We start from the raw sequence: 25,943 nt of genomic DNA, 5'->3' as shown, positions 1-25,943 counted from the left end.
GTCTTAATCATTGCAACATGCATCAAACATCTGACATGTTCCATATATGATTCATACAAAATCATGTGTTGATGTGTAATTGCCTGAATCTTAAAGGTGATATGGGAAAAATTGCTGTAAGTTGAGGCTATGTCAGAGGAGTCACAAGTGCTTTACTATGACATGAATTCATAACATTTGATCTGTCTGTCAGGTCGCTTCTCATTAAGCCCAGTATAGACATTTAAACCATGCAATCCATTTAACTTCATCATTAGTGACCATCACAGCAGGGGAGGGATAAAGTTGTGTGCCAGTCTTACATGTTACCCAGTATTTAAGCATTTTCATGTTGTTTGTCAGGAATGTTAAGCTGTAAATCTGTTGTGTGACAGTCCGTTAAAGTGTTAAGATAACGTTTCATGTCTGTCATAACCCAAAGTGTTCATAGACAGTTATACCTGAATGTTTGTCTCTGTGATAGTGACATATTCAGACAGTTTTGTCCAGTCAATTAGAGGAGTAGTGACTCTGTTCTGTCTGCGTCCTGACTGACGTGTGCTAGCATTCTGTGTGATAAAGTGTTTTTTGTTTTTTTTTTCAAATGTAATGTTTAAGTATTGGCCCACTGTGTGTGAGACCTGCGGCTCTGTGCAAGTCATTAATACAGGTCTTTGATTTTAAAGCCAACGGAGACTCCTCAGGTGGATGAACAGGGGGTAAGATCCTCCTCCCCCCACTCCCACCCCTCCCTTCCCCCTCCTCCTTCAGGGCCATGTCACATTTAGATCTGCATTTCTTTCTTTGATTCTTTCTTTGACATTGACCTATGATTTATTGCTTATAACTGTTTCATTATTTCATCATGATAATGTTTCCATTCTTATTCTTTTGTGTGTTTTTCTTTCTTTCTGCATTTGCACATACCTTAAAAAAATAGCTTTCCATTTTCCTAAATGTGTGGAGTTTTTCTAAGGACAGTGTGTCTCTCAAACGTGACGCTGCGTGTGTCGTTAGGTGGGAGCGGTTTCAACGCTGCTCCTCACGTTTGTACTGCTGACACTTGCTACATGGTCTCTGCCCACTTTCTTGTGTGGTGGGGTAGTTGACCCATGGATGACCCCCCCCTGGGATCAGGTCACCCAGCTCTGACTTGAGAACCTCCTGGCCGACCCATTGGGGTTTGGCCCCACTGTGACTACGCATGCAGTGACTCTGGACTGAGGGTGCCATGCTTGTGCAGACGTGTCCTGTCAAGTATGGCAAGGTTTTTTTCTCCAGCATGCTCGCCTCCTTGCTTCCTCCCCAGTAGGTCTGTGCAGTGACAGGGCCCCTGACAGTGCTTTGGACGCAGATTAACAGAAACATATCAGCTGGTGCTACACTGCCTTAAAGTCTATGTTTGATTATGTTTGGAGAAAAAAATCCTAAAATCAGCTTCATATATGCTCAAAGAAGTTGCTTCCACTCGAAAAATAACAGCCTGAGTTCAAATTGAACGCTCTAAACACCCAGTTATCCTTGATCTAAAGATGCAGTGCTGCATCTCAGCCCATATGTATCTGGCCCTATGGTCTCAGGTCAGACCTCTTCATCCTGTAAAGCACAGCCAGGTTCTCTGTGTTCGCCACATACTCTGATTCCCTCCGATTCTCTAACTTTGGTGTACTTATTTATAGAACACAGAGGACAGCGCTCGCATCTCCATCACCTTCTTCCGTTTATTTCGAGTCATGCGATTGGTCAAGCTCCTTAGCAGAGGGGAGGGCATTCGCACCCTGCTTTGGACTTTCATTAAATCGTTCCAGGTGAGTACAAGTACAATCATTTGAACAGTGAATGAGGGAGATATTTAAATTACTCATGTTAATGTTCCTCTTTTCTCTGCTGCATGAAGGCCCTTCCATATGTTGCTCTTCTGATAGCCATGCTGTTCTTCATCTATGCTGTCATCGGCATGCAGGTTAGGAACTAAATGTGCAAGAAAATATTTTCACTCCGTTACCCAAGCTGGTAAGGGTTGCTGTTCAATTTATGTAATAAATGTTCGCGCTTCAGGTGTTTGGGAAGGTGGCTATGGTGGACGGCACCCACATCAACAGAAACAACAACTTCCAGACCTTCCCTCAGGCCGTGCTACTTCTCTTCAGGTGTGAAGGAGTTGTCAGGAAACTTTAAATATCTTGGTTACTTGTTGAGGTGTTAACTTAGGTCTGTCTTCTATTATGAATCCAAGATGTGCCACTGGAGAGGCATGGCAGGAGATAATGTTGGCCTGTATGCCGGGGAAGCTGTGCGACCCAGAGTCCGACTACAACCCTGGAGAGGAGATGACGTGTGGCAGTGGATTTGCAATCATTTACTTCATCACCTTCTACATGCTCTGCGCCTTCTTGGTATACACAAAACAGAATCAGAGTTTTAATCAATACTGGGAATTTACTTAAATGTGTGCTGCATTGATTCAGGACCTTTTTTTAATGGCAGCATCATTAGAGCCGCATGGAAATAGAGTTTTTATTGTTTTAAAAGGCCATGATTTATACAGTTTTAGTATAGGGGATGCCAATGTAACTCCCAAATGTCCTTAAATAACACGGTTCCATATGGTTCCTGACACTGCACAACACTAAATTAACTGTGTATAATTTCCTTGTACTCCACCAGATTATCAACTTGTTTGTGGCCGTCATCATGGACAATTTTGACTATCTAACTCGTGATTGGTCCATTCTTGGACCGCACCACCTTGATGAATTCAAGAGAATTTGGTCAGAGTACGACCCCGAGGCGAAGTATGTGCTTTTTTACTTTCTGCTTACAACATTTTTTTACCATTCTCATCATTTGTTCCTGATACCGTCTTCTACCATTTTCTTCTAACATAGAGGCAGAATCAAACATCTGGATGTTGTGACACTCCTTCGTCGTATCCAGCCTCCTCTTGGCTTTGGCAAACTGTGCCCTCACAGAGTTGCATGCAAGGTCTCATCTCTTACTTTTGTTTATTATTTCATTGAGAAAATGTGCATTGAAATATTATTCAGCTTACCTGACCCACCTGTGTTAAAGTCATCTATCTGCTTTATTCTTTCAGAGGCTGGTGGCCATGAACATGCCTCTTAATAGCGATGGCACAGTTATGTTTAACGCCACTTTGTTTGCATTGGTGCGCACTGCCCTGAAGATCAAAACTGAAGGTATGAAATAAACTAAACCAAACTGCTCCTCTGAAATATTCTCCTGACACATTCACTGAGCACTTCTGTAACTTGTAAAATGTAGCATTCTGGGATTTAAACTGGCTGTGATCTGAGGACTTCATTTCTCTGAGATGATTCTTTGCCTGGGGTTTCAGGTAATCTAGAGCAGGCTAACGAGGAGCTGCGAGCAGTCATCAAGAAAATCTGGAAGAGGACCAGCATGAAGCTGCTGGATCAAGTGGTGCCCCCTGCTGGTGGTTAGTGAAACCCACGCGTGTCTGTCAATGAAGTTGCATACACCTCTTGGTTCCTCTGTTGTAGTTCAACATACAAAACAGGCTAAAATAGCTTACATATGATCAAATACACAGATATACACACCACATGCTGCCCTAATGATAAAATTACAAGAAGCTCCTAACTGCCCTTTTCTTAAATATGGCCAAAAATTCAAACTCACTCACTCACACACATGTCAAGTCTCTGACATAGGAAAGCTGTTATTGTGCTGTTTCTGCTCTGCTTATGTTCTCCTAGTTGTCCCCTCAGCAGTCTATTCCTTATTCATGTGTGTGTCCTCCTGCACCGGACGCTGACGGAGGCCCCTGACTGTCCTCCCAGCTTTGGGCTTGCATGGCCTCATAGACCAAGAGCATGTTCTGTCTTTCTCTGTAATCTCTGTCTCTTTCTTAATCTGTCTTACTCTCCCTACTCAGTCTATCTGTCGGACTCTCTCTGTTGTCTTAATCGCTCTTTTTCTCACTGCTTCAGCTTCCACAGCTTCTTCTTTCCATTCTTTTTTATCTCTGTATCCAAAACTCTGAGACACTTCAGAATATTCTGAAGCAGTTCTGTTTTAGGGTGGTGGCATGGAACTAGTGTTGCCTCTCTCTCCGATCTCTGTCCCCAGCGTGCTTGTTTCAAAGTGATTCAGACCCCTGCTTCAGAACTATTCTCACACACTCTCGCACATACTCTACAAAAAACAATCCAATGAGACAAACACTTTCAAAACATGCCAATATGCATTTTGCCATAAGCCAGTGCAATATTCACTAGCAAACACAAGTCTTCTGATGGGCATACATGAGCACACACAGGTGTATTTAGCCAGACATTCTGACATGTATGATGCATAGACTGTAGATCTGCTTGCTTGCATGTGCTAAAAAAAGAAAGTTGAATCGGGTTAAAAAATATTTGTTGGTTTTTACACCCATCTTGTTTCTTAAAACTACTTTTATAAAAGTATAAATAAAATTAACATATTTTTTTAAATAGACCAAAAATAGCAGGAGTCAGTTTACAGCCTGTATGTTATTAAGTATTTTTAGTCACACTGTATGCTTATTTTCTGTCATCATGACACTAATGTTGCTCATCCTGTCCTCTTCCTCAGAGGCCAAAAATTAAGGTAAAAGGGAAAAAGAAGTCAAAAGGGACTAAGAAATCACAGCAGTTATGATTCATGGCATTATTTGGTTAATTGATGCTGTAGCTACTTAAACATAAATATGTCAAATTTTTTCTTCAAATTCTAAATACAAGATATAATGAAGATCTCACTTTTATCATCAGATTGTTAGAGTACACAAAGAGAAAGGTAAATATTTGATATCCTGTTCTTTTTGAAACACAGGGAATGATGTCATTTTGGTGCAAATTGAGGTACAGTATATACACCATCAAGATGGATGTATATAATTTGGTTTATTTAGGTTTGAAAAGTGCCTCACTTGTCTGCAGTCCTAAGGTGATGGACCCGCAGTTTAAAGGAAAATGGCTGAGCGAGGAGAAAAGGTCTCTCTTTCTCTCTCCCAGAGTTCTGTGAGTAGTGACCTGCTGACACAGGAAGCATTTGTGTGGTCTGTTCACTCAGATGATGAGGTAACCGTGGGGAAGTTCTATGCCACCTTCCTGATACAGGACTACTTTAGGAAATTCAAGAAACGTAAAGAGGAAGGCCTGGTGGGTGCGCACCCCTCCCAGAACAACACGGCCATCGCCTTACAGGTCAGTCTCACGTTTTTTGTGGGTTTTTTTTAATGAGAGTGAAGAGCGATTGTATGATATTGTGTGAAAATATGGAGTTATGAGCATTTCTATTTTGTGCAGTCAAGTCTGTAAATTGTGTCTGTGCATTTCATTCAAATATCATTAATGTTATGGTTTATGATCCAGCAGGACGTTCATGATCTTGGTGCACAGGATGAATCTGTTACTGTGATTTTCTTGTTTCCAATGTGTGATTTTGTATCTCTGCATCTTTAAGTGTCATTGATGTTGATGTTAAGCGTGTGTCATTGTGTCCAGCCATCATCTCATGTGTTTTCTGTGCATCACAACTCACTTCATCAACTCATGAAAATCACATGCAAACCGTGTTGCCATTTCTGTTACCTTATCATGTAAGATATATGGTCCTGGTTTATCCCCATATATCATTTCCACACAGCAGATAAAGCAGCTTTTAGTTTAATTAGAATTTATTTTTGTGAATGTTCTGATGATTTGGTATTTTAAATCTACAAAGCAAAGAAATGCAGGAATTGTATTTTTTTTATGTCACACTCACCAAGTCTTAGACGGAGCACAGCTGGATGCTGCACAGGACATTTCAGCTTAGTAATACTCACAGCAGGTTACATTCTGGAGAGCACATTTGTCTGTCTGTGTGTTCTCATCTCTCACAGTCTGTCGATACTGTTAATGTCAGCTGTTGCATATTCCAGCACAGGTGTGTGAGTGTGGATGTGTGTGTGTGTGTGTGTGTGTGTGTGTACCCAGTGTGTGTGTAGTGGCTGTGCAATGATGTCAGATTTCGTACTGTGAGTTGTACAGATGAAGGTCCCTGCTGTAGAGTTTAGCCCTCTTGTTGTCATGGTTACAGGCTGGCCTTCGCACCCTGCATGATATTGGGCCCGAAATTCGCCGAGCGATATCATGTGATCTGCAGGATGACGAGCTAGTAGACTTTATTCCAGAGGAAGACGAGGAAATTTATAGGGTAACTGATTTTATTTCACGTGACGGGATAATATTATGCCTGCTAAGTTGCTAGTTGACTATGTAATAGATGTACTGTCTCAATATAATACAGCCATAATGTGTAGCTTTTGGTCATTTGGTTTATTTTTGCTTCCTTTCTTTTATCTCCATTTCAATTCCGACAAACTACAAACAGTGCATTCATGTTGCTCACTCATGTGCCATAAAACCAGCTTCTGAACTTCTTTTTGCCCATTAAGTTTATGAAATGAAATCAGACTTAACATCAATAACACGTTTAATCTGCTTCAAGAAGTAGAGGCCCTGAGGTTTTACTTTGAGTGTTTTTTCACAGCGTAATGGTGGACTCTTCGGTAACCATCTCATGAACGGTGGTCACCGGCGGTCCAACGGCCACCAGACCAACGCCACACAGAGACCTCTGCAGGTGCAGCCTCCACCTCACTACGCCCACATGGAGCAGCCAGTGGGACGCCTTTCTCGAGCGAATGCAATGTCCCACCACAACCATCATCATCATCACCACCATCATCATAACAGACACCACAACTCCTACGGAAAGTCTCCCAAATCCACCAACATCAACCTGAACAACGCCAACGTCTCTAGCCTCCCCAATGGAGGGCACCATCGTTACTACGAACACGCTCCACCTAATGGCTACCCAGGTCATCGCAGCAGCTCCTACTATGACTACGAGAAACCTCGAACCCCGCAGGGTCAAAGGTATCCACACACTAACTACCCTTTTGATCTGCCGCAGACAAGGTACAAATAACAGTTGTAGATGCGCCCTATAAGGTCATCATATTGGTTTATCTAGGTGTGACCTGATCATAAAATGACAGGGACTGACAGAATATAATTTTACTCTGTTCTTCATTCCCCCACTGGGACTCAGAGAACATTTAAAAACAGCAATAATCCTGAATTAAAGATTGTAGATATTCACAGAGATGGCAATATAAGATGATTATCTTGCACTTCTGTTACTATATAAATGCTTCAGACTATTCACTTCAGTTCTGTACTACCTCTTTCCTTAAAACACTGTGACCTTTAAGTTTGGTTGATAAGTCCACTGTCTACCCTAGGCAAGTCTGACAAACTGCACTGAAACAAAATACAAAAATGGAAATAACAGTGATAGGGCAGTAAGTTGCTAAATAGTATCTAACACGAGTATCTGGACTCCATAGACATTAGCGGTGACTTATTGCTATATGGAGAAGGAAAAATACATAATCACATCCCCATTCAACATTTGTGGCAATTTTTGTCATTTAGGAAGGCAGCTTCCAGAGTCCTTAGCTGGTTCTTTTGTTTTTTTCTTAGCTAATTTTATATTTTTTGAGAAAAGAGAAAGCTGAGAAGTTGTCCATCATTGTTACTTGGTTGCACTAATAAAGTGCTGTACATCTGTGGTTGCATTATTCTATAATCAATTTGCCATAATTTTTAAGCATCTAAGAGATAATTTCATGGATAACCATAGACTGCACGTCCTTCAATGTAGACTTCCACTAAGAGGAATTAGACACTTAAGAACTAAATTAGGAACTAAATTTAGACTGTTATACCAGCTTGATCATCACTGAAAATGTCCTTGAAATTTCCTGTAAATTGATCTATGGAAAAGAGTGGGAACCCTGATTGTTAATAACTGTTAACATATCGCTCAGTGTAATTGGACTTTTGCCCATATATGTAATACACAAACACTCACGTTGCCCTGCTGTTTGGCCTTTCCCCCAGAAATCTGCAGAAGTCACAGACTATATTTTCCTCTATCTCATCAACGTTTCGCAGTCATTTTGTGTACTTTACTTTGATGTGTCTATCGTCTCTTAGGAGCTCCGGGCTCTTGCGGGTTCATCCTTGCGCTGTTTTTAATTGGACAGTGTTGCACCTCACACACAAGCCGCAACCTTGGGCCGCGAGAATTGAATCAAATGCAGAAGTGTTAAAAACTGCAGTTTCTCGAATGTCCGTTTGAGGCTGGCTCCGGAAGTACTGGAAACCACATACACACCAATCCAAACAAGCCGATCTTTACAGCAGAAATAAACATGTTTACAGCCTGGTACAAAAGACAAGTGTAGTCTGGATGGCTCATTTCTTGATCGGCACACACTGTACAGGGGGTGAATTTTTCATAACGCCACAGTTTTCAGAATCAGAATCAGAATCAGCTTTATTCGCCAAGTATGCTTGAACACACAAGGAATTTGACTTTAGTAAACTGCTCTCTTTGTACAAGGCATAAGAATAGGAATAAGAATAAGAACTACAATAAAAATAAAATAAAAATATAATAACAATAACCTTAGCTATAAATACAAAGAAACAACAAATAGGCTTGACTAATATGTACAGGCTAAAATAATATGATAAAGTGCAGTGGTGAGTTGCAGAGGTAGTTTTACATTATAAAATAGTAGTTAAATAGTACAAAAAATAGAAATATGGAATTCTGCTTTGAGAATTGTTGCATTGTGTATCCACATGTGTATTTACAGAGAGTATTTATCTGACAGGTATGACACTGTTATGGTTTAGTGTTCATCAGAGTGACAGCCTGGGGGAAGAAACTGTTCTTATGGCGGGTTGTTTTGGCACACTGATCTGTAGCGCCTGCCGGAGGGGAGGAGTTTGAAGAATTTGTGTCCAGGGTGTGAGGGGTCAGCAGTGATGCTACCTGCCCGTTTCCTGGCCCGGGACCGGTACAAGTCCTGGATGGGGGGCAGGTCGACACCGATGATTTTTTCTGCAGTCCTTATAGTCCGCTGAAGATATTACGATAACCAGTTTTCCATTATGAGAGGTACAGCTGACTTGATTGACAGGCTGGAATACTGTAGCTGTTGGCTAGGAGGCTATAGTCCTGCCTCTTTACCTCACACTAGCTCGCCAGCAGTTAGGTTGAGCTCAGCATTTCCAATATGGCTCCTGCCGACGATTGGCTTCAGAACAGCGCATCAGAAACAGATGGGTGACGTCACGGATACTAAGTCCATTATTTATACTGTCTATGCTCACACAGTATTAATGGCCAAAGTCATGTTGGGCTAACAAAACGCCAAATAAACAGTTTCTAGTCCACCGACTATCTAAACTAGCTAAACTTTCAATATTACCTCTGCTTGTAGGGCTAGCTAACTTTTTTGCTTTCTTGCCAAGGTTTTCATTAATCTCATGAATGTACGATAAGGGACTGCAGATGTAAATTAGCTTTAAACTAACTCTGGTACAATGCATCAAATGGTGACATTTATGTTAAATATTGTACATGGTGCCTTTACAAAATAAATAAAATGAATAAGATAAATAAATATGAAGTGAGAACCAGCTGCACTGAGCGTAAGAATTTTACTGTTTCACCTTGTTTTCAGTCTGAAAGCTAAGCTAGGTGGTACCTTCAATTTGCTGAATATGATGTGGAGTCAGTCATCAAATGTAACTCTTCATTTAAATACAAAGATGTTGTACAAAATAATATTGACTAAAGTGACAGAATTTAGAATGATAAGCAAAACTTTCTTGTAAAAATGACACCAAGTACGAGAAGGCGGCAACTGTTAGGAGATATATTCTTCAACTCATTAGAGCTGAAAGACTTAAGTAAATATCCTCACTGAAAAAAATCCCTGGAAAAATCAGCATTAGTTTCCGTGCACTGAGTTCTTGCTGAATGGGAAGATCTGTCACATAATTATTTGTTTCCACAGGCAGAAACCTGTTTCTAACAAACCTCCCCTTTTCACAAAGCTATTCTAAACCCTTCACTCCACAATTTATCACAAGCCTGCTCTCATACTGACAGTTAATTTCATAAGTGACCAAATGTACTCTTATCTCCTGATTTCTCATGCTCTGTTTATTCAGCCGCTACAGTACTGGGCCTGTTTTTTTCTTTAGGGCCCAATAAGTTTGGGGGACAATTTCATAGCTGCTGCTCTACAGAGGAGAGATGATTTTTAGTTTCTTTCTTATCTTAACAGCAGAAAATGGAATTGTCACCCAACACTGGAGTGGACGTCCTCCATCACACTCTCTCCTGCTCATACATATATATGAGAATGCTGTATATGCCTCATATACTGTATGATATATATGTCACACTGTCTCTGTTCTTTCTCTGTCTCACCTCCCTCTCTCTCTCCTAACCAAAATGCTTTCTCTTAACCATCCCTCTGCTTTCTCGGACAGAAGGCGCTACTATGAGACCTATGTTAGGTATGTTCCTGTAGGTTTGGCACCAGCAAGTTTGTTTTAACAGAAAACAGAAGACGTTTTTATTTTTGACTTTTTTTTTCTGTTTGACTTGGTCTTGGATCAGTGAATGGTTGCATCCTTGCTAAGTCAGTGTAATGTGCGATCTGCTGGCTGGTGATTTGCCTGGTAATCATCTGCTTCTGTCATGACTTTTATGACTGTGTCAAAGCTTCGTAGTAAAAGGAGAAATATCCTAAATATTTGTGGCCAGTATTTTGCTTAACTCAGCCCTGCTTTGTGCATGTGTCCAAGTGACGTGCCTGCTTTGAGGACGGACCTGGATTCTTGATATCAAAGAAGCACTACTACTCACATCACAATTTTATCACCACTATTTCTGTCTAATGCTCATCTCCCCAAGATTACAATTTTACTAAATTCACTAAACAACTCTTTAATGTAAAAATATCTGTGTATTAATCTAAAGAAGGACCTCAAAGTGGATGGGATGTTTAGAAGACAAAGTGATGCTCTTCAGCCAGAAACGTCTGCCTGTTTCCCAGTTTGGCCATAATATTTTTATTCAGTGTGTTCAGTTGCATCGCTGCTCCCTGGAGGCTTGCGTCTGCATGGCAGTGCATGGCCCTATTCCAGTATCCTCCCCTGAATAACAGCAGTGAGCTTGCTTTGACTCCTCTGACTTCCCACCAGGTCCCAGGGAGTGGATGGACGCCACCCGACCATCCGCAGAGAGGAGGAGATGGATGAAGACCGCCTCTCTGGGGAGTATTACAGCGGGGAGGAGTTTTATGAAGATGACAGTATGCTGTCAGGGGACAGGTAGTAACACTTCTGATCACCTTTTGATGAGAGTAGTCATCTCATGTGGATTTTATTCAGCATAGGAAAGATGTATGCAGCTGTAGAAAGAACTAAACATTCAATCCAAATAAAAGATGAAGGATGGTGGGTGCCCTCCATTGTGATCTTTATTCTTAATGTCGACAGGTATCAAAACAGTGATACAGAGTATGAGACTCCCAAAGGGTACCATCATCCTGACAGTTACTATGACGATGACGAGCAGCCACTGTATCGTGACTCCAGAAGGTCACCAAAGAGACGGCTGCTGCCTGCCACACCTCAAGGTATCTTTCCTTTTTTATTCTGCGAGCAAATGTTTCTAAAACATGTTCACAAAAATTACCTCAAAACACAAAAACATAATAATTACCACTTGAAGTATATCTACATTGATCATTTTGAAGGTTATCAGCAAGTACGTTATATTAAAAGACCATCCAATGTCAAATCTGGCTGGTATGCAGGGCGCTTTATTGGCTCTCTTGTATCTTTTTCAGCTCAAGTTTTCTGTTGCTTGTGAAGATGGCCCATTTGATTGCATAAAAAAAAAAACGACATGCTGCAGGCTAGTCGCAAAACAACTGCTGAAAATGTTACATAAGCAGCTCTTGATAACATAACCCATTAAACTGCTTTGTTTGTCATCAAGGTTTCATTTAAAAAAGCACTCATACTCTACATGAAGCACTTATAATATCATTTACCCACCCACTCAGAATCATACTCCCTGTGAGTGTTTGCAATGTTGCATGCTGTCAAAGTTTCCTGCATGAGGTCACTCACTGGTCCACTCCTGACTCAGGTAACAGGAGGCCATCCTTCAACTTTGAGTGTCTGCGCAGACAGAGTAGCCAGGACGAGCTTCCACATCAGCGTACTGCTCTACCACTGCACCTCATGCAGCACCAGGTAACACAGGAACATGCCTCACCTGTTTGGACTGCTCACTTACATTGTTTGGAACACTTTTGCACAGTTGGGACATGTTTGGAATGATATTTTTACACGCCCCTCATTCTTTAACCTGAAATAAACACATTTGACATTCCCCACAATTACCACAAGTTTCTAATTGAAGATCTGAATTATTGTGCACTCAACTTTTGAAGTTTTTTGTACGTCTGTGTGTGGAGTTTGAATCACGTGTCTCCTCTGGCCCATCAGGTTATGGCTGTAGCAGGCCTAGACTCCAGCAGAGCGCACCGCCTCTCCCCAACCCGCTCCACTCGCTCCTGGGCCACGCCCCCTGCCACCCCGGCCAGTAAAGACCAGTCTCCGTACTATACCCCTCTCATTCGAGTGGACCACCCACATAGGGGGAGCACTGCTAGCAGCCAGGTGTCGGTGCGCAAGAGCTCGTGGTACACAGACGACCCTGAGTTCTCCCAGAGGACGTACTCACCGATCCACCTGCAGGTGCCACCTGAGTACCACAACCAGTACCACCAGAAGAGAGGCAGCGCCACCAGCCTTGTGGAAGCGGTAAGTTTTGAAAGCTTGGTCACGATCTCACAAGGATATTTTTATGCAGCATAATACAGACTGCAAAAGTCCCAAGTAATGTTGTCTTCCCATCCTGTGGCAGGTTTTGATATCAGAAGGGCTTGGGAGATACGCCAAGGACCCAAAGTTTGTTGCTGCCACAAAGCATGAGATAGCAGATGCATGTGAGATGACGATAGACGAGATGGAGAGTGCAGCCAGTCACCTGCTGAACGGAGGAATTACACCGTGCGTCAATGGGGTCAATGTGTTCCCCATCCTGACACCACGGGACTATGAACTGCAGGACACAGCAGCCAGCTACAGTGATGAGGAGCCAGAGACAGAACCCAGAGCTCCTTACGAGGAGGACCTGGCAGACGAGATGATCTGCATCACGACTTTATAGCAGTGGCTGGAGAAATCTACAATTTAGAACCACTATATCAGTGAAAATTATATATAAAAAAAGAAATGCATCTGTTGGCTCTGACCAAAAGAAGTGCCTTTAACAGTGAAGAGAAAAAGGCATAAAGAAGAGAGACACATTAGTCCCGCTCTTTGAATTGTTCTCCACCTGCCAGCAAAGGAGGTTACAGCACAGAGCCCGACACCACTCTGCTGAGCACAGAGGGACTGACTGCACCTTCCAAAGGCTGCCACACACACAGGTTCAGCCTGCAGCCAATCAGAGATAAGAACATCCATGCCAGTGAAAGATGGACCAATGGGCAAAGGTGTGAGACACTCTCCAGGACGGGTCTCTTAGGGTGATGACAATCAGATGTACGATGTCATTACCTCGGTCACTTTATAAAGGTTTGGCATATCATGCAAGTTTTCAATGCAAGCATAGAAAGGCATATCTCCCCCGTAGTGGTTAGTAAAACTTGATCCCTTTGTTGTTAGGACAGAGCGTCTCATGATCGCTAAGGCTGTCTAAAAGTGAGGAGCACCAGTAGAGCTGTACCAGATTATGCAGGAACTAACTGTCCTACTTATAGCATCACTCAACTTGAGATGTGTACTTTTGAAGCATTTGTGATAAATGCACTAGCAGGCAGGTTGTTTTAAAATTTTAGAATAGCCTGGTTAATATTTCATAGTTGATATGCTGTAAATTGTATTATATAACAAAAGAACCTTTGTAAAGAGATATTCTATATTTTGTAATTATGTATCATTTAAAAGATCAGCAATATGGACCCTTGTGACTCCTGGTATGCTACAAAAGCAGCCTTGCATTATTTTATTAGGTACAATATTCTGATATTTATTTGCCTTTTCATGTTTTTTGCTTATACAGATCCTTCATTTTTACATTTTTAAGAGGTTCTGCTTGTGTAACAACACTACTGCACAGGATATGCAAAATGCTTTAATTTCTTAGCATAGGGGTACACGTGTTAATACATCAAACCAACACCAGTTGCATAAGGTTAAGCCCCCTTTAAAGGAGTATTTTTAGAGGCAAGCTTTAAGGATCCAGGGCTGAAATTTTTTACAGATGTGACGACCACATTTGTTTGCATATTTTGTGCAGGGCATGCACATGAATTTCAAATGCATAGTGCATTTACAATGCTGCTTTTTTAGTTGGTTTCAGAGTCAAACCTTGTTTTTGTCAGCCCCTACTCTAATGCCTTTTTGCTGCTGAAAGAAAGAAACTTGATGGAAGATGATAATAGGTATAAAATGATACTTCTCATTGCTTGTGCTGGGGTTTTCCATGACTTATGCTCTGCTGATCATGGGGTAATTCCATTAAAACCTTTTTAATGAATCTTGGCAATCACATCTCAGCCTTCATGTAGTGTGTGGTGGCAGGAGACATATGCACACATCCAAAGGTCAGAAACAGTCAGACGTTATGTTGAAGGTGGAGGACAGAAGGTGTCCTGCTGTCGGGATGCTGGAGAGAGGCTAAGCAATACGACCCCCCCGCCCCACTTTTCTCTCTCAGCCTGCCTGGTTCCTGCATACAGAATACCTCGTTAGGCAACGTGACAACATATCATTGTGTCAGCTTTCCTGTCTGTCCCAACGTCCCACAGTGCAGTCTTTGAAAGAGATAAGAACTTTTTGTGCCCCCCCCCCACCCAAATCATATTTATGAATGAAACAAGGCGAGAAAACTCACCCTGAGAACAGGAAAAAGAAGCCTATAAATATCATTTGGTGAATTGTCTTTTATTGATCCATGAAAATACAAATAATGAGATAGATAAGTGAGATGGGCTTTTTTCAGGCGTTACCATGGAGAGTTTAAATTAAGGATATTAAGGGTAAATGTGATCTGTTGTTCATGAGTGTTTGATTTGTAGGCGAGTGCGTCCTGTGCTCTAATTCAACCGAATACTGTCATGAAAATGTAGGTTTTCCATTTTGTGTGCACATTGAAAGGGCTCTTTGAATTGTTTGTGAGTAAAAAAAAATGTGTGCTAGTCCTTTTGTTGACAACTGTCATGTAAAAGGGCCAATGCACATAACAGGCACATTGTACTATTCGTAGCAATTACAGTACTGATGAACTGAAGATATGCATTATTTTGTAAACACTTTTAAAAGTTGTGTTAAACTAAAGACGAAAAAGAACTTACTTTTACCTCATGTCAGGGATTCCTGAGAAAAAGAAAATAACAATTTGGTTGGGTCTATACCAATGGTATTTAAATATTAGCACATAGCTGTTTGTCTTTGCACAAGTAACTGTATAGTGCTTTTGTTTCTCCTTTTTCTAAACAGATTTATGTATTAAGGTGAGACAATTTTGTACTTTTTGTGACTGTGTGTATGGTTTAGTGGAATCTATATTTGTCATTTACGACTCACCTTACAATGCTGGGAATGAAAGAGTATTAAAAACATTTTTCAAGGTGCACTGTTTCTCTGTTCGCGGGTGGGAAAAAAATGAAAAAGGTTCAAGCACCAGTTTACAGAGAAACGCATATTGATTTGAACGTTTCTATTAGTTTTCTTCATATTGTTATGATTATAATTACTATTACTACTATTAATGTTCTGAAAGCTGTATTAAAAAAGAAGATAATGTAAAATATGTACAAAAGTATGGAAAGACCCATGGTAATGTTCTCTACTTGAAAGTCTTGATATTTGCTCCTTAATGTTTTTATTCGGTAACATCATTTCTCTTAGTAGCAAATGCTTTACTATAACCTTCTAGGTTTTGTATCAATACATTTTTTTGTATTTTTCATTTGATTTTGGCCTTGACTTTAATTCAAACGATACTATTTTATTTTCTATTGATCATCATTGAATAAATTTATGCTGAATTACTGTTCTCAGTTATTTGTATTCTGTTTGCACCATTGAGATTTTTCTCATGATGTTAAAGACATGCTCATACAAACACTGCAGTCATGGTTTCACAAAAAACCTTCAATGGATGGTCCAGTTCAGGCAGGTGACACCTGTTTGTTTGTGGTCTCCAAAGTTGTTACATTCTCTGATTCTTCGTCTGCCACAGTGCTCACTCTGCCACACAGCAGGAAGGGAAGTGCGTATTTACGAAACTGGGGGTGAAAGAAACAGTGAGTGAGTTCATGAAAAGCTCAGCCAAGAAAAGTTACACTTGCATTATTCAGCAGCTCCAACAAGTTGAATCGTTAAACATAAAAACATAAATCCTAATCACATCAATGGTGTTAGCTATATAAGGGAATCGAATGTATTTAACAACAATGATCAAGATGTTGCTAAATAAACAATACAATAATAAAGATTTCAGTGTTTGCATTGAAGTACATAGTTATTCGTAAAAAAGATACATTCACAGAAGTGCAAAAAAGAAGAAGAAAAGAAACACACAAACACACAAACACACACACACACACACACACACACACACACACACATGAGGAGAGTCGGAGGAGTCCAGCATCCCCAAGGCTGCACTCTTTTTTTTTCTTTCATTTTTTTTGTGCTTTTAAGGCTTGCAAAAAATAAATATTAAAACAAGTCATTGACAAACATGTCAACTCAAGACTTTCATCAGTGTTCAACAAACAAGAGGTGTAACACCTCCTAACAGCTGCCGTCAGCTGACCTGTCAGTAAAAAGTACAAAAAAACACACAAAGCAGATGGAATGCAGCTGACCATAGGAATGGAATACAAATCAGCTGCAAATGAAATAATTTTCAGAACTCCTTTATCAGGCATGCTGATGATCTGCATATGATCCAAGATCATAGGAAACAAGATAAAGAAAACTTCTTATTTGAACCCTAAGGGAGCTTGGTTGGTGAGAGGTTTCTTGTCTCTGTCACTCTTCTCAATAAAACCCTAACAGACTCAATCTGCATCAATCTATAGCATACAAAGCAGAGTGAAAATGTTTTGGCAACAGGAGACCTCTTATCATTGTTACTGATGCTACATTTAAGTTCATAGATTCAAGCTCGAGATACCTCTTTGTCTTGCTAACAGGGACATTTTCTTGAGATGAACTACATGTGTACATGAGATTCTATCCCAAACTTCACATTTTCTGCCTGTGTGTGGATGTAACAATCAGTCAGATTTAATCATGGCATTAAATTTCACACAACTGGAGCATGGATAATAACCTAGGGAAAACTGTGAGTTTCATCTAAATTCCATTATATCAGTATATCTGTTTTTATAAGTTTGTCCCTTAGATTGCTAGATCTTTTATTACTGCAAATATTGGAGGGTCAAAAATGAACAACTGATTCACTGGATGGATTGTACCTCTTTATATCCTCTTAATAAATTAATAAATAGAGAAAGAGTTAAATAAGTAGTTGTCATAATATCAGAATGTTTTAAATGTGGAGGAGGATGAGATGTTAGAAGGTTGTCTGTTCCAAAAATCCTTGGTTAGCACGCATGCACCAATTTATTAGCTTGCTTATCAAGTCTTGTCTGTGAAATGCTAATGAAAGGACATGGTTGAAACCTTTGAAATTCTCCAGATGTTGTTTGTTTTTCTCAGTAAAGTTATAAAGTTCATTGCAAGTGATGACGTCTTTAAGCTTACAAAGTTATCTACAGGCTGGCACCAATCGCTGTGTACAGCCATAACTTAGATTTTGTATTTAGGAGCCACATATAAAAGTTAATGAATAGTTGGAAAGTATGATGTAGTTGTGTACTGTAGCTCAGTTTTAATGGGATTGAGACTTGTCGTACAGAATATATGAACGTTTTTAAGGAAAACGGCACATATATAAACCTTTTACACCTTTTTATGAAACAATTCATGTAAACTATTTTTCAAATAATTAACTTTTTTATTTACCCATTTAAGAATAATATTTACAATACACACAAAGAGTTTCTTTTGTTTCTGGCTTAAGTTTTGTCTTCAGACCCTTCAAGAATGAACCCCTCATCCCTGTACTGACAGTGTCCAAGCAAAAGATTCACTGCCTGTTATCGCCACTAGATGGTGCCAATGTCCCAAAGCTGCAGGTATTTTAGAGCTGATTCAACACATTTTCCAAACTCCTTTTCTGTTACCTGTTTGTTCAGGTAGATGTAGATCAGTGGGTTATACACGGTGCTGCTCTTGGCCAGGTAAACAGGCACCGTGCCCACCAGGGGGGGAATGTTCACATCAGGGTTGGAGACCACCAGCAAGGCCAGGCTGGCATATGGCATCCAGCTGATCAGAAATGTAATGACCATCAGGACCACCATGAATGCTACCTTCATCTCTCCTTTAGCCACTGCACCACCCTCCACACAGGCCATCTTTGATACCTGGAACACAGACGAGTGCTGAAACAGTAAGGGGTCTGCACATAGCGGAGTCTCTAATGTAAGTCATGACCCTGGTTTCTCCTCATGTCTTAAATCTCCTGCATTCAGGGTGAACTGGAACTGTGGGAAACTACAAAACATTACTTAGAGATTAACCTGAGTTACACTATACCCTTATTCAAAGCTGCTTTGATTGAATTAGGTTTGTGCTGATTTGGCACCCCCTGTGAACACTGCATCATGTCTTATTACTTTGCTGATCCTGCCCTGCACATACATAAGTAGTGAAAACTCACCCTGCATCCTTCTGTCAATCAAATGTATCATTCACTGAGAACCCTCAACTGAAAAATTTAAAGAAAGGCAGCTTTTAGTAGCGTGCTGTAAATTGCTGATGCACTTAACTGGTGCAGCAGTTGACATTGAAAATTACTATAGTGCCGAGCCCTGCGAAACAAGTACCACCTCGCTGGTATTCACAGCCCCTTCCTCCACCTTACCTTCATATCATTGGCAGTGGGTTATCTGATAAACAACAGTGTAAAAAGCCTACTACAGTCCCTGTGTCATATTCCTCAACTAACTTTTAAACTACAGCAAATGCTTGTTAAATAGCTTATTTTTCTTTTCTTTTTTTCATTGTTTTAGTTTTGTATTGTCTCTTTAAAGTCTGATTTGTTTGTGTAACGCCTAGGTACATTATACTTGATAACTTCTATTGATTATTGTTCTCCAACAGTACTTTTCTTTTTATTTAATATTCGGTTTAATGTCTAGCACTTGTATGATCTTCACACTCTTGCAATAAATAAATAAATAAATAAATAAATAAATAACTATCAAAACATTCAGCCTTCTCAATGAGGCTCTGTTTTCCTCGTGTAGGATATGTAAGGACAGCAGGATTCATTCAGTTATTTATATAACCAGATAAAAACTCTTAAAATTAGCTTCAAGCAAAAGTACCACAACAACTGTAAAAATAATACTTAAAGTAACCTCACCCTTGAAGCGTGTGAAAAGTATAAAAGTCGAAAGTACTCTTTTCAAAGAATTGACCCTGTGGGAGATTTATTATCACTGAATGACATTATGTAATACCTCTGATTCTGATGCAACAAGTGAGCATCATCTTACAGTTGAAGCTGAACAAGATTAAGACATCCAGTTAAATGTTTCTTACCTTCCAAAAGGTCTGAAAGCTTAAACTGTCTTAAGTGTCTTTAGATGATGAATTACAGGACAAAGATAAAAAATACAACATTCTGCTCCACATGTTGGTATTTTGTTTTGTTTGTATACTTTCTCTGATTATTATTCTATCATTAAAAATCATCATTATTTTACTTCCTGTATGGGAGAGTGTTCTAGTAAAGGTTTTTATACATTTGAAATGTGACACAGGGCCCTGGAATAACTATTCTCTGAAGTCTGAAGTCACTCTCCTTTCAATCTTATCAAATGTGATACTTCATGAAACTCATCTTTAAAAATTATTAAAGCCAATGACTGTTATGTTTAACAGATTTTCTTCACCTATGAAGTTAATATGTAAATACTCAATTAAAGAACAAGTGTTTCAAAGTGTACTCGTATGAACTAACATTGGTTGAATTCTGCTTTTGGCTATGATGAAGCAAAGTGTACAAACTCTCACCTGGTGTAGTGTCCACATCAGCTTGCTGTAGGATCCCAAAATGATGGCAAAAGGAAAAGCGAAGCACACTGCAAAGTAAGCCACAATGTAGGAGACATTGTGAGGGTCTCTGTTGTGCCAGTCAGGTGCACAGGAGGTCCCCACACCCTCCAGCTCATACCTGCCCCAGCCAAACAGGGGGGCAAATTCCATGTGAGTGACCACAGCCAAGACAAGGCAATGCCTGCAGCTGCATGCTTTTTCTGGAAGGTTATCTGCCCCACCGGCTTACACACAACAAACATCCTCTCCAGAGCGATCAGGGAGACTGTGCACAGAGATGTGATGCCTGCAGAGAAGCAAAGTCAGGAGGGGGGGGGGGGGGGGGGGAATCAAGGACAGGAGGAAATTAATATATTTCTGTGATTACATGAAATGTATTAAATATGTCATGCAACCTAATAAAAAAAGATACCTCGCTTCTCACTGTTTCTGCACTGTAGAGATATGAGTGATTCAAATACTTTGCTCCTCTTTTAACTCACCAAATACAGAGACTGCAAACCCCTCCATCACACAGCCTGTCCTTCCCAGGGAGAAGTAGCCCTGGGCATTGTTGACCACAGACAGCACCCCCCCGGTCATGGCAGTGCCCAGGTCAGCCACCGCCATGTTCACCAGAGCGTAGTTGAGAGGCTGCCTCAGCTGCTTGTGCATGAGGGACACAATGATCACTGTGGCGTTGAGCACGATGGCCGGACCGGTGAAAAGAGCCATGATGATGGAGAGGATGGTGAAGCCTGTGCGTGACAGAGGGGGCTCCCCACTTGGGCCCAGGTATGATGAAGCATTTTGGGAAAAATCGTGAGGATACATGGATACAGAGCTGTAAAAAGTGATGTTGTTCCCTCCACTGCTCCAGGAGCTTCTGCAAGAGATGTTCAATATCTCACTACTCAGGTGTGATGAGCTTAGGCACTCTCATTCTAAGAATAAAGGATTTAGTGAAGAGTAATTCCCTCAAATGATGATCCCTGATCTCCCACCTTTTGCTTGATTGTATCGGCACTTCAGCAGGATGATTGCACAGTGTTCCCCACCAGGATAAGTCCACTAAGTAGGTGTGGAAAACAACAAAAATCCAATTTACTACTCCTGCTAAGCAGAATGATAGAGAGACTGCTAGCTTAGCATTCAGCAAAATGTAAAGTAATATCAAAAGTAATATGCAATAATAAATATGATACAACTCTACAAATGAATGAACCTTATTATGGACTAAAGATGCACTACATTAATAACAGTAAGGATTGTAAGGTTTTTGGTCATTTTTATATCCACTGCAATATTAGGGTTTAAAGAATATGTGGCAATGCTCTAATATATATTTTTTAAATAAGATTTAACATATAGTATTAAAAGCCTTCTTGTTCTTTTTAATGTGTTACATATGACTGGGTTTTCACCATGTCAGAGTAAGAAGTGTATGATTTCTGCTGTTTAAGCTTTTATTCTGGTGCCGGTACAGTGTGTCATTTGGAATCAGGATCACTGAAATCAGCTTTGAATAAGTCTTTAATAAACATGTTTGATAAACACTGAGACAGCGTGATGCTCAGTGGCACAAGTGATGATAACAGCAGATGCAAAGGAATCTCAGGAACTGCACAGAGTAATGTTTGAGGGGTTGAGTCTGAATGACAAGAGTTTATACTTAGCGATGTGTGTGTATATGTTTCATACCAATACTTGATCAATCACCCTGAAGTGCTCTATAATCCCTCTGTGGTCTTGTTACTCTCTGTGTAACCCCTCTCTGTAGTCAGGTCAGGAGGTGAGGTTAAGCTATGGACTTAACATGACTACAGGTGTCCCCTGTTTCACCTTCTAAGAGGTTTATGTCCAATCAAGTCAAGATGGAGATTACAACTGTTTGGGTTTATGGTCCAAGTCAGTCTGGCACTGATTACAAAACGTTATGTCTACAACAAGATCTTAGTTAAGGATGTATTTGAAAGAACACACAAGTTAGACAACTGAGGCCTATTTGCATGTACTTTAACAACAGTCCCTTTTTAAAACCTTTTTTCCTTTGCTGAATAGATATATGTTAACTGCAACTATATGTTACTCTATGTTTATTGGTGTAAAAGTTGAGTCAAAATAATAAATAAAATTATAAATCTTCCATGTCTGAGTATTACCTTTATCTGAGTTTAGAGCTCATTATTTTTTAAATGTTTATTTTCTGAGCTTTCTGCACATTGAAAACTGTTCATATCTATATAGTAAGCCTTGATTTTGTGTGTTTTGTTATTGTTTGTTGATTCTGAGGTCAAAAATGACCACCTGTTCAACATAGATGAAAGCCTATCATCTATGTGAGGGGAGTGTTCAGTAGGAATAGTATTCTTAAATGTGTCCTGAACAAGTCCTGATTTCCAAGCTGCAAACCAAATTCAGCACCATGGAGAGCACCAACTGAGCCAGAGGCTTGGCTCAGGGTTTGCCAAGTGTTTTATCTGTATATGATACAGTGAAACACAGAAAAGTCATGTTAATGTGAGCTGCAGCTAAAAATGTGTTGTTTCCTGTTTGTTATCTGGGATTTTTCAGATTCAGTGTGCAATGAAGTTGTGCACGATTAGACAGCAGAAGGCTGTTAGTCATTGCTCACGTCATATCTGAGTTCCATGCATGTAGACAAGAGTGGGATTTTGGGACTTTACTAACTTGGAAGCTTGTCATAAGCATGTAACAAACAAACAGTGGTGGACAGTAACAGAGTAAATTTACTTGAGTATTTTACTTAAGTACATTTTTCTGAGTATCTGTACTTTACTTGAGTATTATTTTTTGGGGATACTTATTACTTTTACTCCACTACATTTAGAAGACAATTATTGTGCTTTATACTCCACTACATTTCTATCAATGCTCTAGTTACTCACTACTTTTGCTTTGAAGTCAGCTCATGAATTTCCTTCTCTTTTCTGAAATCTGATCCCTAAGACAGTAAAATGTGTCTGTATAGTACTGGTTGTCTCAGTGGTTTAGCCGTACCTGTATATATCGTGTGTCTCCACGGTTGAACGTGGAGCAAACACAGAGCAAATTTCACTCAGATCAGGCAGTTCATTTAGAGGTGGTATCTCCAGCCCGTGTTTGAGGTTTTTGAAATGAAGAATGATACGTATCGTTTGAAATGTTCTCCCTGTTTCCCACTCTGCCCAAACATACAAAGATTCACTGTCCAACCTGAGAAAGCGTGTTGAGCTACGTAACATTTGCTGCTTCATTCCAGATGAACATTTCAAAATAAGTTGTCTGTGCTTGTAGTAACTTAGTTTCTGTTTTTATTCTATGGTATAGTTTTAGAGATTTCGAGCATTTCTTAAGATAAACATAATGTAACAGAATGCACTCCTATGTATTCTTGACTGCACTCATGCTTTGTGAAAACACAACATTTTTTAAGAAGTACTTTGAATACTGAATTATTTTTAAAAGCAAGTACTTAAGTACTTTAACTCAAGTAATAATCTGACAGAGCAACTTTCACTTGTATTGGAGTAATATTTGACCTCTAGTAACTTTGACTTAAGTAATGAAGCTGTGTACTTTGTCCACCACTGCAAACAAAATACAGGTTTTATGCAATACAGGATGTAACCTTGTCTTCCAAGTGCAAAAACAGTAAGAACTTTTCATTGGTGTTCAATTTGTGTCTGGTAGCTTTTAAGATATTTACCTGACATGTCTTTAGAGGTATGGCTGAAGGTGATATTTTAAATAGTGTTTGCTTCATAAGAACCCATTCATATCACAACGTAACAAAGCTCTGTGCTGTGTATTGTCCAAACATGTGCCACCTAGTGTGTTGATTTGACCTGCTGCTCTCTCTGTGTGCGTGGAGGTCATGACATTATTTAAAACCTTCATTGAAATGTATCCTGTGACTGCTATTTATTTAACTCGGAAGTAACGCATTCCTTGCCCGTAGACACTTCAGCAGCACTTGAGCCAGAACCATGCGAGGGCGGGCTGCTTTTATTCGCCGTCGATAGTTAATTAAAGCTTTCGGGGAGGCAGTGTTGGAGACACTAGATGATACTGTCCGTCATCCAACTCGCGGCCAGGCACCTTATCGGCACGCGCCAGACAGTACAGGCTCCTCACAACTTTGATGTACGATGCAATTACTAAACTAATAAAAGCCTCAAGTCCAAACACGGTTTGTAGTGCTGGTAAGGGGGGGGGGGGGGGGGGGGGGGGGGGGGGACCAACCCGCCTGCTGTCTGCTTTGACAACATTATCTCCTCCTAATCAGCAGTTTAGAGTTGGACACAGTACGCAGAGTCCCTCTTTTTTTATAGTAAGTATTGATGGATGTTGCGCAGCCGCAGTGACCGAAACTTTGTGATGTTGCGTTTAGTTTCTTAAAAAAAAAAGCTGTAGGGTCCACGTGGGAAAGTTGCTGGTGAGTGGCATGACGTCATTGGTCGAGGTGATGAAATGGCCAATCAAAGGAAGCTCAAAGGAGATTTTGCGCCAACACTTACTCAGTGTCATCATGTGTCGCTCCTTTTTTGTTTGTAATATTTTTTTCTTTGAACTCAGAGTGACACCGAGTTCAAACCTGTTCTCAGACTTGAAAGAAATCCAACGATTTTTTCTTTTACATTGTGCTGCTAGCTGTGTAAAAGCTTTCATCAAACATCTGCAGCCTCATTATCGCCCACAGAGCCATTCTTTGTCAGAAATATCCCCCCGATCCTGCGCCTTCACGCTTCATTTAAAAAGAGCATCATGTCATGAGCAATAGCAGCCCACTTCTTTTTTTAATCAGTATGTCTTGCATTTTGCCTATTCACATTACAGTGACTGTAAAGTAAAATGGTACACATTGGCTGTTGTGTGCGGGTGTGTGCTGCAGAGAGGTTGGTGACTCCACATACAGCATGTACAGTATACTGCAGCGTCAGCACAAAATGCAACAACTTCTGAACAGTGACGGTGAGAGAGGCACGTAGAGTAGGACCAAAGTTGAGAAGCCTATTATCATTTTCAGCGATTCACAGGACGATTACACGTTTTTTTTTTCATAGCGTTTTTACAAATGCACCTGTCCGTGGTTATCTCAACTGTACAGAGGAACCCCCTCTTCATCTCCAGGAATCATTGTCTACCTCCTCGGGATTTTTGAGCAGATTTCCAACAAGCAGAGGAGAAGATCCGTTGCGATGAATAAAGCTCCGTGTTTCCTGCAGCAGAGGGTGGACTGAAGGGGTTTTCCCTTTTTCACAGAAAGGAGCAGAGGATGGAGACTGGGGGGTGATGCGCTCGATTTTTTTCCCCCTCTCTCTCTCTCTCTCTCTCTCTCTCTCTCTCTCTCTCTCTCGGTACAGTAGGGGACGTGTTGGCAGTAGCCTACCTCGGCTGGAGACGGTGCACCGGGGTCCAGCTGTCCACCTGTGCGGTACGGGATTTTCCGTGGGTGTATTTTTTTTTTTGAATTACGGATCTGAGGATGTTGGGGGACTGGGGGATCCTGTTCGCGCGCACGTGCAGCAGCAGCCTCTTCCTGATCTGGACTCTCGTCGGCGTGAACATGGTGGAGGTGTCGGGGTCCCAGCAAGGGATCCCTCTGTCAGTGTAAGTGAGAGCCAACTCTGCAACTTTGTTTCACCTCGATTTGACTGATATGTTGATCTGTTACAGGCTGGAAAGTGAGGTGTTTTATTTTAAATGATTTATAAAGGAAGAAGAAACAAAAGGTTTTAGAATTTTCTGTCATTAACACTA

The 25,943-nt window shown here is 40.5% G+C and overlaps 3 protein-coding genes across 3 annotated transcripts in view; 2 read left to right on the top strand and 1 right to left on the bottom strand.

The window, feature by feature from the left end:
• The window catches only part of cacna1da (calcium channel, voltage-dependent, L type, alpha 1D subunit, a), an 80,377-nt gene extending 64,746 nt beyond the window's left edge, over window positions 1–15,631 (top strand). Inside the window, 17 exon segments of the mRNA XM_034703992.1 lie at window positions 666–698; window positions 1,659–1,787; window positions 1,877–1,942; window positions 2,038–2,129; window positions 2,216–2,375; window positions 2,647–2,774; window positions 2,868–2,964; window positions 3,077–3,179; window positions 3,338–3,439; window positions 5,062–5,195; window positions 6,073–6,189; window positions 6,526–6,917; window positions 11,118–11,246; window positions 11,415–11,554; window positions 12,073–12,179; window positions 12,435–12,752; window positions 12,856–15,631. Of these exon segments, the coding sequence (XP_034559883.1) occupies window positions 666–698; window positions 1,659–1,787; window positions 1,877–1,942; window positions 2,038–2,129; window positions 2,216–2,375; window positions 2,647–2,774; window positions 2,868–2,964; window positions 3,077–3,179; window positions 3,338–3,439; window positions 5,062–5,195; window positions 6,073–6,189; window positions 6,526–6,917; window positions 11,118–11,246; window positions 11,415–11,554; window positions 12,073–12,179; window positions 12,435–12,752; window positions 12,856–13,161 (2,553 nt within the window). The 3' untranslated portion in view covers window positions 13,162–15,631.
• LOC117827212 (parapinopsin-like) lies at window positions 14,937–23,957 on the bottom strand. Its single transcript, XM_034703769.1, is given in 7 exon segments — window positions 14,937–16,288; window positions 18,260–18,502; window positions 20,160–20,335; window positions 20,338–20,487; window positions 20,684–21,066; window positions 21,185–21,251; window positions 23,890–23,957. Coding segments are annotated over 7 exon segments (1,143 nt in total). The 5' UTR covers window positions 23,897–23,957; the 3' UTR covers window positions 14,937–16,171.
• Window positions 23,958–24,604: 647 nt separating this feature from the next.
• The window catches only part of LOC117815448 (voltage-dependent calcium channel subunit alpha-2/delta-3-like), a 44,254-nt gene continuing 42,915 nt past the window's right edge, over window positions 24,605–25,943 (top strand). Inside the window, 1 exon segment of the mRNA XM_034687178.1 lies at window positions 24,605–25,793. Coding sequence (XP_034543069.1) covers window positions 25,669–25,793 — 125 coding nt within the window. The 5' untranslated portion in view covers window positions 24,605–25,668.

The sequence above is a fragment of the Notolabrus celidotus genome, chromosome 1 (genome assembly GCF_009762535.1).
Source record: "Notolabrus celidotus isolate fNotCel1 chromosome 1, fNotCel1.pri, whole genome shotgun sequence".
In the NCBI taxonomy this organism is placed as follows: domain Eukaryota; kingdom Metazoa; phylum Chordata; class Actinopteri; order Labriformes; family Labridae; genus Notolabrus; species Notolabrus celidotus.
The sequence above is the reverse complement of the archived record's forward strand: the minus strand, read 5'-3'. Positions and strand labels throughout refer to the sequence as shown.